A 14832-nucleotide genomic window follows, 5' to 3' on the forward strand; every position below is an offset into this window, starting at 1 on the left:
AAAGGTCAGTGGCTCGTGTGTTCATTCTATAGATAAAATTCATTTTTTAAAAAACTGTACCAGTCACTATGAATGAGATGAGTCAGAGAGGACCTCTGGCTTCAGAGAACTCACAGACTATGAAGGGAGGCAGGAAGGAAGAGAGTTGGAGGAAAGAGGCAACAAAAAGAATGTGCTATCCCCTCAAATTGATTTAAGCAAGCTTCACATTTTGGGAGGTTCAGGGGAAGATTTCAGAAAGGAGAAAAACAGGACAGCATCATGAAACAAGCCAGTGTCACCTGTTCTGCTAGCCAAATGCAACTATTTAAAAAATTTAGGATTCATGGCGGTTTGAACCTACTCCAAGGCACCTCAGAAGAAAGGCCTAGGGATCTACTTCCAAAAGATCACAGCCATTGAAAACCCTATGGACACAGTTCTACTCTGACACACATGAGGTCGCCATGAGCCAGAATCTACTCCACGGCAATGGCAATTGGGGATACAGCGATGAAGACCACAGACCAAAAAAATTAGGATTCAAATTCCCCCTTCAGTTCGCATTCAGATGGTCCTCTCTGCTGTTCTCACAGTGGTATACAAGCCACAAGGACCCAGATCGGGGGCCAAGAGAAAAAGGCAGCTTCTCCTTACCCAAAGCATGGCAAGCATTTGGAACACATTGCAGAGCCCATCTTCCTAGACGTCCCACTGATGAGGCCATCCCATCTGGGCCTTCTGCATGCCGCCAACCTCCTACTGAAAACAGTGACTAGACGCTAAGTGGCGATTGGGCTCTTGGAGTCGCCCCAGAGAAAATTCAGATGCCATGTAGTAAGCACATTTTCTTCTTAACCTTCAGGAGCTGCACTGAAAGGATCATCTACAATGATTTCCTTTTAGGGAGAAATCCCCCAAGCCACTGACATGTAAATATGTCTACTCTAGCACTGGTGTCATCCCATAAGAATCTGGCCCTAGCACCCAAAGTTTGGCATGTGTTTCCATTTAGAAGACTGTGAATTCCTTTCATGTTCGGGTGGACACCATTTCCCTGGGACTGATAGAAATCTCAATTCATGAAATGCTCAGTACTTAATGAACAGAACTGGGCGTTCTGAGAAAGGAAATGCCAGTTTTATAAGTCTCTCGTCCCTCGAGAAAGAATCCAAAACTTAGTCATTTTTGTCAGCCAAAGAAAAAATATTAACATTCAAGCTAGCTGGGTTTCAGGGGGCTCATATACTATCGAGGACAGTGACCGAGAATCTCTGCTATATATTTAAAGCCTGGAAGCGTGAACTGAATGACACTATTTGTGTTGGGTTCTCGACGGCAGTGGGTGGTTTTCTAAGACAGATGGCCCCTCCTTACCTTCTCACCTTTGCTTTAGGGGTAAGGTTGACCAGTTGGTCTTATACTATTGTATAAAGCACTTTTTCAAAGCAGAAAAGAAAATGCCAGATAAATGAAAAGAAAATAGACATGGAAAAAAACTCACAGCATAAAAAATATAAATGCCAATGATCATAAGAAAACAATGCAGACTTGCTAGAAATCAGTGGCACACAAATGAAAAGAATGAGATGTAATGTTTTGTCTTTCGAGTTGGCAAAGATACACAGTGGCCCAGCTGTTTAAAACGAGTTTGCCACTAGGTAGCAAGAACCTTTGAAGATATTTGTACTTTTGACCTAGTAATTCTACTTTTAAGGATTTAGCCTAAGAAAATAATCAGAGATAGGATCCAAAATTTTCATGTGTAAGGATGTTTGTTTCAGAATTGTACACAATAGTGAAAAGTTATAACCAACTTAAAACACCAACAAGAATAGAGGGCCAAATAAATTATATCAATGACCATTTTATGTAGCCATTAAAAAATCATGTTACTGGAAATTTAACATTCAAAAAAATTTTTTTAATTCTTGGTATATTAAGAGAAAAAGGCAATATTGGTACTATCCAAATTTTGTTAAATATATATGCATACACATATATACATAAACACAAATCATACAGCAGTATTTTTAGAAAGCTTATCTCTGGGTAATTGGGTTTATGGGAAATTTTTATTTTCTTCCCAGTAACCTTTGCTTTTAATCTCCAAATTTTACCCAATGCCTATGTATTACTTTTATAGCTTATAGAAGAGAAAAAAAAAAAAAAAACTATGAGAGGAAACACTTTTCAAAGCAAGGAACAAAGCCCCTAACCATTTCCTTTAAGGCTTCTTTGGTTGTCTGTATTGGGTGGGCTCATCAGAGTTCAGGGTCTGTCTGCAGATCTGTAAACTCAGTTGCTAATTTTTCTAGTTGCCCCCAGGATTGTCAGGCTCCAATGATTGATTCAGACTAACCAGACACATGGGAGATTGGTTCATAGACCAGAACTCTCTGTACTGATTTAAGATAAGAATATTTATGACTCGAGAACAAATTAAAAAAAAAAAAAAAGTTGCCGTCAAGTCGATTTCGACTTATAGCAACCATGTAGGACAGAGTAGAACTGCCCCATAGAGTTTCCAGGGAGTGCCTGGTAGACTCGAACTGCCGACCTTTTGGTTAGCATCCGTAGCTCTTAACTACTACGCCACCAGGGTTTCCCCGGGAACAAATATAGGTCCTTTATTAATTTACTGAAGTCCCTGGATGGTGCAAACCACTTGTGCTTGACTACTAACCAGTAGGTTGATGATTCAAAGGATGACAGCCAAGAAAACACTGTGGAGCACAGTTCTACTCTGTTACACATGGGGTTGCCAGGAGTCAGTGAACACGACAGTAACAGGTTTTATTGATTTACTGAGCATCTCCCCTGTGCCAGGCACTCCCTTCCTGAAGTGAAGAGCCTTTTCAAGGTCCAAATACCAGCAGAGATAGTCGCTTAGGGAGAACAGAAGCATGCACAGAGTTTGGGATGTTTTATAAGAGGTATTTCTAGCTAACTGTGGCAACTTGAGTGCTCCCTCCTCAGCTAACAAGCTCTCACTGCCTATGGAATCAAGATGAGTCACCGTGAATCAGGTTTCCCTCTCTCTGTTTGCAATATGCACTGTCAGACTTCTCCATTTCATATTTTTTTCCTAGACTTCTTTGAGTTTATAGTTGTCATGACAGCTACACTCATGGCCCACATTCATCACAGGCTCCAACACTGGTGGTTCCTGATTTATTTCCCTCCATGAATTAGTTTAGAGAACCTCTCCCTGGAGTCCCTGGGTGGTGCAAAGTGTCTACATGCTCAGCTGCTAACTTAAAAGTTAGAGGTTCAAGTCCAGCCAGAGGTGCCTCTGAAGAAAGGACTGGTGGTCTATTTCTGAAAGGTTGCAGCCTTGAAAAGCCTCTGGAACACAGTTCTACTCTGACACACATGAGGTCTCTATGAGTCGGAATCTACGACAACTGGTTCTGGCCCTCTTCCTGAGGATCTCACCTTACAGCTGGCCATCAGGCACCTCTAGGCCACACTGTAAGGGCTCTTTGGGGAACTATCCCTTGAGAGCTAATCCTCTGAGTGCCCCGTGGATCTGTCTGTCTCAGAAGCCAGGCCTCTTTAGCTTTGTCCCTAGATAGGGAGCCTTTACTTTAACCTTAGATGTTCATATCTATCTTACTTTGCAGACGGCTTACAGGACCTTTACTCTAGATGTGGTAACTCATGATGATATGGCGATGCGCTTTGATGTGCTTGTCTAGCATTATTAGCTATGCAGTAATGAGGCCTCAGATGAGAAGCATTTAAATTATTCATAGAGATCATTTGCAGTTGTCAAAGAAGGACTTCTAGCTAGAGGAAACAATTCTGTGAAATCGGTGGTAAGTTTTCAAAGGACAACATATACTCATTGTAGCATTTTCCACTTCACAGAAATGTTAAAAATAACAAGTGAATCCCTCTCCACCTGATTTCCAAGCCCATCGGTTCTCACAACTGACTTTAATCCTTCCATAATGTTTCTGCGCACACACACACCCGCCACATGATTTTGTTTGTGGGGTTGTGATATTGTTGTTCCTTTAAATAGATCATGCTATACATCTTATTGTGCAACTTGCCCTACCGACTTTACAAGTTTACCCATGGACCTACATTGCCAAGATTCAGATCTTAGCTTTTGCCACTCACTGACTGCCTTTCGGAGCTTCAGTCTCTTCGTCAGTAAAATGAGCATGATAATGGTACCTACCTTATGTGAAGAGCCCTGGTGGCACGATGGTTAAGGACTTGGCTGCTGACCAAGAGGTTAGCAGTTCGAATCCACCAGCTGCTCCTTGGAAGCACTACGGGGGCAGTTCTACTCTGTCGTCATAGGGTCGCTATGAGTTGGAATCAACTCGACGGCAACGGGTATATACCTTGTGGGGTTGATGTGAGAAATATAATGGAGCCAACACCTATCGTATACTTAGGACAGGACCTGGTATATTCCACACACCCAGTGTAAGTATAAGCCAGGAGTAGTAATTGTGCAATAGTAACAGTAGTACTAGAAGCACTTTTATAGCTGTCTATTTCAGGGGCCACCTAGCATTTCATTATGTGAGTAGATCACAATTTTTTTTTTAACCTTTCTTCTATTTATGGCCCTTGATTTTACTTACCACAAGACTTCCCTGCCGTTGCACTCAGGCTTATAAAGTCAGTGCCCTGCTCTGGGAAAGATTCTAGTGAAAGAATTCCAGCTGCAGCCAGCTCCAGGGTTTGGGAATCTCGGTTGGAAGGTGAGAGACAGGTCTGAGATATGAATAGAGCCTTACATGCCCTTCCATCCCCAGCAAATCGCCATCGCTCGGGAAGGTGACCTGCTGACCAAGGAGCGGCTGTGCTGCGGCCTGTCCATGTTCGAGGTCATCCTGACACGCATCCGGAGCTACCTGCAGGACCCCATCTGGCGAGGCCCTCCGCCCACCAACGGTGTAATGCACGTGGACGAGTGTGTGGAGTTCCACCGCCTGTGGAGCGCCATGCAGTTCGTCTACTGCATCCCCGTGGGCACCAATGAGTTCACGGCAGAGTGAGTACCCCAGGGAGGGGCCACCCCCAAACTGCTTGTCCCTGAGAGTCATCAGGCTGCCGGAGTTCAGCCAGAAAGGTGGGCAGGGGTGCGTGTTCAACAACTACTTACCAAGCACATGCCATGTGCCAGGGCTGAGCGAATGCAGACAGCCCCTGGCTTCATGGAGAGAGAGGAATGAGTTAGACACCCAGGTACATATAATGAGATTGCCTTGCAGCAAGGGCAGGAGGGGTAACAGATGCCAGAAAAGGGAGATGAGTGGGTTATCAGACTAGAATTGAGCCTTGAACAGTGTCTGGGATTCAGATCTGTAGGAGGGAGAAAGGAGTATGCCAGAAAGAGTAACCAATTATTGGAGGCAGAAATGGAGCGTGTATGGGTATTCTGGTGTGTGCAGGTGTGTGAGTATGTGCACCCGGGGGTAGAGAGCTCTGGAACCCTTGTCTTTCAGAACCTGGAAACTAGGTCTGACTGAGTGGGCACAAGGGGGCCCCGGTAAGGTTTTGTATTATGAACCTCCCTGCCCACGTCATCCCCACGAAACTCCAGGGTTCATAGAACAGAGAAAGACTTCCCCTGGAAAGTCAGGACAGAACTTGCTCATGGTGGCCCCTGGCTCATGAAGCCATCTACTCCTGGAAACCCTGTCCCCAGAAGACAGAAGCAGAGCCCAGTTCTTCCTTCACCACCTAGCTAGATATGGAGTATAAACTGGTAAGCCAGGCAGACAGAGCCTGCCCTGAAGGAGTCAAGAGCTCTAAAGACAAAGCACCAGAGGCCCAGGCCTCAGGTGGGGGCTAGAGAAGGAAGTGGTGTTTGAGCTGGACAGAGGAGGAGCAAGCTGTTCCGAGGCTGTTTTCAGAGCAGCTGCTGGTCCAGCACACTCTCAGCCACAGTCGGGATGAGGAAACCTCCCCAGCTTACAGTGGGGGCTGCTTCTTGAGGACGAGAAAACAGCAGAGCGCTGCTGACTCCACCACCACCCACATTCCTGGATTGCTGTGGAGAGTTGGGGACATGCAGGCTGAGCTTTATCAGAGCTGCGAGAACCCCTACCCACCCACCAGCAGCTGCTGCTCATCACCCACTATGCCTTGTCCCCACCCTCTTGACCTTCACTGGCCAGTTGGTGACACAGTTTGAAAATATCCCATCATCTCACAGGTGTTCCTCTGGCCCCTTTTTGGAGCCAAGACAGCTTCTCCTCAGCCTGCCTGAAATAATCAGCCACGTAAATCTCTAGGCCTGTTTTGGGGGCTTTCTTTTTTGTTGTTGCTTACTTGTTTTTTGCAAATTTGTCTCCAAAGCTGATTTTCCCCTACGTCAGGGAGGCAACAGATTGACACCTCTTTGTGGTTAAAAACCAGTTGCCATGGAGTCAACTCTGACACATGGCAGCCCCATGGGTGTCAGAGAATTACTATGCTCCATAGGGTTTTCAACAGCTAATTTTTCGGAAGTAGGTCCCCAAGCTTTTCTTTCCAGATGCCTCTGGGTGGACTCAAACCTCCAACCTTTTGGTTAGCAGCTAAGCTTATTAACATTTTGTACCACCCCAGGGACTCTTTGTGGTTACAAGGGCTTGTAATATAACCATAGTCACTGGAACGAATGAATCCTGCTCACTTTTTCCCTTGTACCCATTTTACCGATTAGGAGACTTGACCCACTCACTGACCCTAGATGAAGGCTTCACCCTCCCTCTCTCTCCTGCCACTCACTCTGCTGCTTCCTCTCCCTGCCCCACCCCCAGGCAGTGTTTCGGAGATGGCTTGAACTGGGCTGGCTGCTCCATCATTGTCCTGCTGGGCCAGCAGCGTCGCTTCGACCTGTTTGACTTCTGTTATCACCTGCTAAAAGTACAGAGGCAAGACGGGAAGGATGAAATCATTAAGAATGTGGTAAGCCAGCTCGTGGCTGAGGCCTGGGAGGTGGCAGGGCCTGACAACCAGGCTTTCATCACAAAAGAATAGGAGGGTGCATTCTTATGGAGATCACCTCCCCAGACTGCAGGTAGATAACAGAGACACTCAGCACCCAGGGATCTGATTTGGGAAGCCATGAGTCACTTGCTCATAACCCACTGGGATAAATCAGGGCAGGGCTCCAGAGCTGAAACACACCTTCCCTGCCCCAGTCAGACTCTACTGGTGCTGGTTACTCATTCACACAAGCATTCACTGAGCGCCAGGAGTGTGGTAGGCACTGGCATGTTGTAAGTACGGTTCTGTGGGTCAGCAAGGCTGCAGTGGGAGCACAGACAGAGGCCGTCTAAATGAGGCTGGGGGGCTGTGAGATGGTCAGAGAAGACTTCCCATCAGAAACCATGCTTGAGCCAAGTACAAAATGGCAAGCAGTGAATAACCAGGCATAAACTAGGGTGGTGAGGGTGGGAAGGATGTTCAGACAGAAGGAACAACAAGGGCAAAGGCACAGGGGCATGAAGATGTATGGCCAGAGCAAAGTGTGGGTCTAGGGAGCCAGATGTAGAGGAGAGAGAGGTAGGAGCCACCTTGCAAAGGACCTCATGGCCCAAGCTAACCCTTGATCACCAGAGCCCACTGGGAGCCTACTGAAGGTCTTTAAACAAGAGAGTGAGGCATCGGAGCCCTAGACCTTGACCTCACCGAACCATTCTCTTGCTCTTCCTTCCCCGCTCTTTCTCTTCCCCCCATCACTCACCTGTACGTGCCTGCCCTCCTGTAGCCCCTGAAGAAGATGGCGGACCGCATCAGAAAGTACCAGATCTTGAACAATGAAGTATTTGCCATCCTGAACAAGTACATGAAGTCTGTGGAGACGGACAGCTCCACCGTGGAGCATGTGCGCTGCTTCCAGCCGCCCATCCACCAGTCCCTGGCCACCACCTGCTAGGTAGAAGGCCCTGTAGGCCCTCAACCTGGAGGAAGAGGAGAAGCAGGAGTGAGAACGCCACAGCCAGCCCACAGTAGGGTCCAACTGGACAGCGTATGGGATGGACTACAACCAAACAAGAACCTCCCCAAGCCCGTCCCCACTGCTCCCAAGGGTGGGCCTGTGCATGTTCTCCCATGACATCTCCATGGTGGGTTTCCATAGTGCAAATGAAAAAAAAGAACAGGGAAGTATGTGCTTTTTCTTTTTTTCCTCTGCTGTGCTAAGAGCCTGTAGCATCATCCCTTCCCCATCCAGTGGCCCCCCTCCACATCTTTGGTTGCTTCCCAAGATCTCCCAAGATGGTGACCTCCAACTCAGTACCCATGTGTGACCCCGGGCCTGACGTCTCAGTGATCAAGGAAAGGGCACAGCCGTTCTCAGATGTCAGCAGGCCAGTGGGCATGCCTCAGCTTACTGGCATCATCCTCTCTGCTGGCTCCCATGCCTCCAGCTCCCTGGGTGGCACCTTTTCCTGCTCTGGGGATTCCACTGCCAAGCACGCTCCTGGATTAGGTGATGCAAACACAGTGAACAGAGGAGGAGGTTCTTGGTACTTGGTATCGGCTCTGCCATTTCATAGACTTCCAGGAGCTACATCCTGACTCCCTCTCAGGGCAATCCTAGAGAGAACTCAAATTCATTTACAACTGTATCCCACTGAGTAGAATTGGGAGTAGGAAGATGGTCAGTCCTGCTGTGAGGAAGCAATGTTTATGAACACAGCCAGGAATTCCATAGCCCGAAGAAGAAAGCTTTTAGGTCATCTCAACAGCTTGCTGATGAGGCCATTTTTTAATTCATTAAGCAAATGCTTAGAGGGCATCAGGCCACACAAGGTCATCATGGATACAGAGCTGAATAAGGCAGACATGGCACTGCCCATAGCATTGACCAGTAAACAAATTAGCGGCTTCCTCTTTGCCAGAATCCTCCATCAAAACAAACTCCCAAGAGAAAGAAAATATTAAGCCATTATTTCAACGTGAACAGAGAGGTAAGGGGTATAAATACTAGTCACTGAGCTTCTAATACCCAGAAGTAACACCAGGAGGGGACCTGTCTTAGTAAATGAGAACTTTCAGTGTCCTAGAAGCCAGAAGAGCCAACTTCCTCTTTTCTAATGTTCCTTAGAGTTTGGGGGTATGGATTCTACTCCTGTTTCTCAGGTTGAGCCAGAATTCCCCTGCAAAATCTCCCACCAAGCCTGGGGAAACTGTTTAGAAGGAGAGAAGTCTTTGGGAAGTGAATGTCTCATTCATGACAGAGCACAGGAAAGTCTGTGTCCCTGAGCTTTGAAGAACATATATAGTGTCACATGTAATATTTCTCTCCCCAGCCCAGGGAGAAAACAGGAAAAAAAAAAAAAAAAAATGGTAATACCCTCCCCCCAGGGCAGATGGGTCATTTGTAACCCATGGAAGGAGCAAAGGAAGGGCCCATAGCAAGAGGTTTGTGTAACACACTCATGCGCACCAGTGAGAAAGAGATGGGGCTCTCCACAGGGGGATCCAGAGGCCTCCTACAGCAGAACTTCCTGAGATTAGCAAATTTAAATGGAGATTCCTGGGCCCCTTCTCATACCTACTAATTCTGAATCTCTGGGGGTAGGTCCGAGGAATCCACACTTCCCACAAGCTATCTGTGTTATTCTGCTGCATGTGGAAGTGAGAACCACTGCTGTAGAGGAATCATTCTGCTAACCGTGGGCTTCAGGCTACCTCTGAGCCGGGAGGCAAAACATTCATAGGGAAGGAAGGTGGTTCCAAGGGGAAGCTGGCAGATCCCCCTTGAATGTTGCTTTGTGGAGAGTTGGATGGCTCACTCCGACGAGATTGCTATTGCAACAGCTCATCCCCATCCCCGTCCCCCCAACCTAGATTTATGACCCCGAATTTGACCCTCTGGACAGAACCACATCATCCTCAAGAGACTTGATCCCAGTAAGTTGAGGTCTTTACTTTCAGGAGGGAGATTTCATTCCCCCGGCTTGCCAGCAGCACTTATTTATGAATACTGAGGAGGTTTAATATTCTTTCCTCGCCGGCATTACTGCCTTTTTTATTTTTTGTGTGTGTTCAAGAACTAGGAAAAAAAATGCTTAAGTTTTAAAAAGTTAATTAAAGAATCTGTTTCAGAAACTGTCAAATGTACCATATTTGTATTAAGAGTTGTTGGGGACTTTTGTACAATGAATCTACATTTATTTATGGTGACTTATATTTACGCTTGTGATCAAATAATGATGTTAAATTCTTAAATCATATTTGCTATGCAGCTGAAGATATTTTGATTTGTATTTTTGGGGTACCTGTGTTGAGTTGATAAACATTTCCATCTCCATTAAAATTGCTTCAAAATTCGTGAAACCAGCATCTTGATCTTGATACCTGGTCCTATTGCAATCCTTGCTAATTTGCGGAAGGCCACATTAATGACTGAGAAAACAGAGAGAATGGAAAAAGATAACAGGCCAGTACACCCTAAACTAACGGCTTATCTTGTTTTCTCACTGGGGAAATTACATCTGTACAAATTAATCAGCCCTGAGCCAGATACAGAGATAGTTCCTGCTCTTGGCAATTTCTTAGTCTTGCTGTGGTAACTATACACCTCAGGTCCCTAGTTTTACAAGGAAGAATGGGAACTGCTATTTAATGAGGCCGAATGCATGCGAACTCATAGTGACCCTATAGGATAGAGTAGAACTCCCCCATAGAGTTTCTAAGGAGCGCCTGGTGGATTCGAACTATTGACCTTTTGGTTAGCAGCTACAGCACTTAACCACTACGCCACCAGGGTTTCCAAATACAGGGTCGCTATGAGTGAGAATCATCTCGACGAGAAAGAGTTTGGGTTTTGGTTTTTAATGCATGCCGAAGGAGCCCTGGTGGCATGATGGTTAAGTGCTCAGCTACTAACCAAAAATTTGGTGGTTTGCAGTACAGGAAAGGTCAGCACAACTGGACTAAACCAAAAGCAGTTTCCTGAATAAACTGAATGCTTCAAAGGCCAGTGTGGCAGGGGTTTGGGGACCATGGTTTCAGGGGACATCTAGGTCAAATGGCATAATAAAATCTATTAAGAAAATATTCTGCATCCCACTTTGGTGAGTGGCATCTGGGGCCTTAAACGCTATCAAGCAGCCATCTAAGATGCATCAATTGGTCTCAGCCCACCTAGAGCAAAGGAGTATAAAGAACATCAAAGACACAAGGTAATGATGAGCCACCCAAGAGACAGGACCAGAGTTGTAAACTTTCACTTAAAGCACAAAAATTAAAAAAAAAAAAAAAAAATGATCTGAACCCACCAAGTGACTCTGCAGGAGAAAGACCTAGCAATCTACTTCTTTATAGATTAAAGCCAAAGAAAAAAAAAAAAAACCCACCCATGGGGTAGTTCTACTCTGTCACATGGGGTCACTATGAGTTGGGTTCAACTCAACAGTACCCAATAACAATATGTACCAAGAGGGCAGTGGTGGTTCAGTGGTAGAATTGTCGCCCTCCAGGGCTTTGATTCCCAGCCAACGAACCTCACACAGAGCCACTACCCATCTGTCAGTGGAGGCTTGTGCGTTGCTATGATACTGAACAGATTTCAGCAGAGCTTCCAAACTAAGGCGAACTAGGGAAGAAGGCCAGGTTATCTACTTCTGGAAATCAGCCAGTGAAAACTCCACGGATCACACCAGCTTGATAGGCAGCCAGTCATGAGGATGGCCAGGACCAGGCAGCCTTTCATTCTATTGTGCATGGAGTTGCCATGAGTTGGGGGCCCACTGACATCAGTAACAGCATTGTGTGTCAGACACCATGCTAAATTCTCTCCATCTGTTCCTTTTACTGAACCACAGTCACCTGTGGCATACTCCACAGTTTCCACAGAGGCTACACAGTACGTTTATTTCCGTACAGTCATTAAGTGACAGAGTTGGCATTTGAACCCAGTTCCAAAGGCTGGGCTTTTGCTGTCACACCACAGTGGACGGTCAACCAGGCCAGACCCCAAAACTAGACCTGGGGGTTTGGCCACTGGACTTTTCAGGGACTTGGGTCTATAAGACTGAGTACATCCTGGCGTCAGGAGATGGTTAGTGTGGTACCTGGGAAGTTCCCAAGACTGATGGGAAAAGGCTGATGCCCAGAAACTTTTCAAACCCATCAGAAACACATTTGCTAGAAGGATGTGTTTAGTCCCAGCCTTGGAGTCTCACATTTCACATAGCACTGGCTTCCCTAAAGGCCACCCGCTGAGAGGAGTCCTAGGGCCATTACTGACTCCCTACTCCTGTGACCTTAGGCAGCCCTCAGACTCTTGGGACCTTGGTTTCCTAGTCTACCAAGTTAGACACAATAATCCAAGACCCTTTCCATCTCTGATATTCTGATTGCTAGGTAATTTCCAACTGGTTTAATTCGAGAGGCCTGACTACTTTGCATCCTCAAAATCTCAGTATGTCACAACCTCCAGGAATTCTCATGTTAGGGACCATATATTTGAGCTAGTGTCACTGGGAAAATATTAGCCCTGAGCGATGCTCAGTGAAAAAGGATCCCTTGTTCAAATACATTTGGGAGATGCCTCGTGCCCTTTCCATTCCCGAAGATCCACAGCCCTGTGAGAATTCCAGCAGGACCTAGTTAGCCTGTGTCAACACCACACCTCCTCCATGGCTGTGACTTCAGAAACCCCTTCATTATCATCTGTGGAATATACTAAAAAGCACTGGGTTAAGGGCATGGAAGTCCGTGTTAAGATGTAACAAACTCCCACAGGAGAAGGGCCACTGACACAGTGACAACACCTGTGTACAGTTAGGGAAGCAGGGATTCACAAGTCAGGCACGTGGCAAAGTACCTAAGGATTGTGGATGGAAATGGGGAACCATCTTGATGAAGAGAGAGAATAGGGTAGCTGGGAAGAATGCACCCCAGGGAAGAAATTGTCTCTGGGAGCCTTGGATTGGTTGAAGGCTGGGACACCATGGCTTTGAGAAACACTTGTTGAACTCTCTCTGTTTGCAGACTCTATACACGATTCAAAATCTGTGGTGATCACTGACCAAAAGGAACTCACAGAGTTACATGAGGGATGAAACATAAACACATTGAACTAGAAAGCAAAGACTATTGTGAGTCTATAATCATCACCAGTATTTATTGAGCTTGCTCCATGCTAGCCATTAGAAACAATGCTTTATTCACTTAAACCTCAGAACAACTTTTAGGAGGTAAACCCAGTGCTGTCGAGTCGATTCCGACTCATAGCGACCCTATAGGACAGAGTAGAACTGCCCCATAGAGTTTCCAAGGAGCGCCGGGCCGATTCAAACTGCCGACCCTTTGATTAGCAGCCGTAGCACTTAACCACTATACCACCAGGTTTAGGAGGTAGGTACTACTATTTACTCCATTTTCCAGATGAAGATACTGAGGCAGAGGTTTTACAGTTGGTAAGGGATGGAACTAGAAGCCAAAGTCTGGGAAGTCTGGATCCAGGTTCAGGTTCTTAACCACTAAGCAAGTAGCACTATGCTGTGCCAGGCCTCTATCCTACAGGATCCCAAGAGAGGGGCACATCACATTTGGGGAGATCTGAGGGAGTCCTTCCAGCTGGAGTAAGATGGAGAGGGTGAGGCATTATCAGGGAGGCCTTCATGGAAGAGTTTCCATATGACTCTAAACTTAAAAAACGGTAATTTGAACACGCGGAGATGGAGGAGGGAGCATGGGAGCACCAAGAGGTTGAAAAGTAGTAATCTGCCTACATCAAATGTTGTCTGAGAGATGGCCTTGACCGTTACAGGCTTAGATTCAAGACAAAAGTGCTCCTTTTCTGAGCCCCATAACTTGAATGTCATACAAAACAAATTTCTTAAAGAACACTGGACATCTCTGTCACTCCAGGTCCGATGCTCAGTGCTGGCTCAGCACAACCTCTAATCAGACATTAGCTCTGGGACTAACATGTTCAGGCCCCAGGGTAATTGTTTTCCTTATCTCTTGCCCTGTCCTTGAAATGAAAGGCTATTGTGTCCATGTGCAATGAAGTTTGTGAATTGTGCTACACTGTTAGTAGACATGAGCTCTACTTGAACTGTGGGGAGGTTTGAGCTTTGGAGGCACATAGGTAAGAAAAAAGTAACATTAACGAGCTTGTCAAAGTCTTCCTCTCAGCCTGAGCGCATTATGTTCTTGTGTAACAAAGTATCATTTTTTGGTAGAGCCAAAAATCCATTTTCTTCCTTTTTTTCATATTCTATTTCATAGCTCAGGAGGTATTTACAAATTAGAGCATTGTTCACAACAGTTACACATGATGGCTGGGAAACATTTTGCAATAATGCTCTCAATACATATTACTATTAAATATATATATATATAAACCCAGTGCTGTCAAGTTGATTCCGACTCATAGCGACCCTGTAGGACAGAGTAGAACCGCCCCCATAGAGTTTCCAAGGAGCACCTGGTGGGTTTGAACTGCCGACCCTTTGGTTCGCATCCATAGCACTTTAACCACTACGCCACCGGGGTTTCCAATATATATATATATATATATATATATATATATATATATATATATATATATATATATATATATATATATATATATATGTAGGCCTGATGTAACATGCACAAAACCTGATACCTGTTCTTCACCTTGGCAAGTAAATGGGCTAGGAATGTTGGATTTAAAATAGATTTTTATTAAATATATTTTAATGATGTTTAATTGCATTCTCAAGTTGATTTAAGTTCTCACGATTAATTTAATAAATATATTAATTTGATATTTGTTAACTATAATTTATATCTTCATTTTTGATCTTAATAGAAAGTTTTGAATACTTTAGAAGAATAAATTTTATGAAAACATTTAAAATCTATTTTTATCATGTTTAATTTAGA

General features: G+C 45.3%; 1 protein-coding gene across 5 annotated transcripts in view; it reads left to right on the top strand.

Moving 5' to 3' along the window:
- The window catches only part of CYFIP2 (cytoplasmic FMR1 interacting protein 2), a 159137-nt gene extending 144667 nt beyond the window's left edge, over positions 1-14470 (top strand). For all 5 annotated transcript variants that reach the window (XM_049874213.1, XM_049874210.1, XM_049874211.1 and 2 more), the window contains exons 29-31: positions 4761-4999; positions 6756-6903; positions 7709-14470. In XM_049874213.1, the coding sequence (XP_049730170.1) occupies positions 4761-4999; positions 6756-6903; positions 7709-7876 (555 nt within the window). In that variant the 3' untranslated portion in view covers positions 7877-14470. The remainder of the gene's footprint in view (positions 1-4760; positions 5000-6755; positions 6904-7708) is intronic.
- Positions 14471-14832: the final 362 nt, after the last annotated feature.

Source organism: Elephas maximus, chromosome 2 (assembly GCF_024166365.1).
Source record: "Elephas maximus indicus isolate mEleMax1 chromosome 2, mEleMax1 primary haplotype, whole genome shotgun sequence".
Taxonomy (NCBI): Eukaryota; Metazoa; Chordata; class Mammalia; order Proboscidea; family Elephantidae; genus Elephas; species Elephas maximus.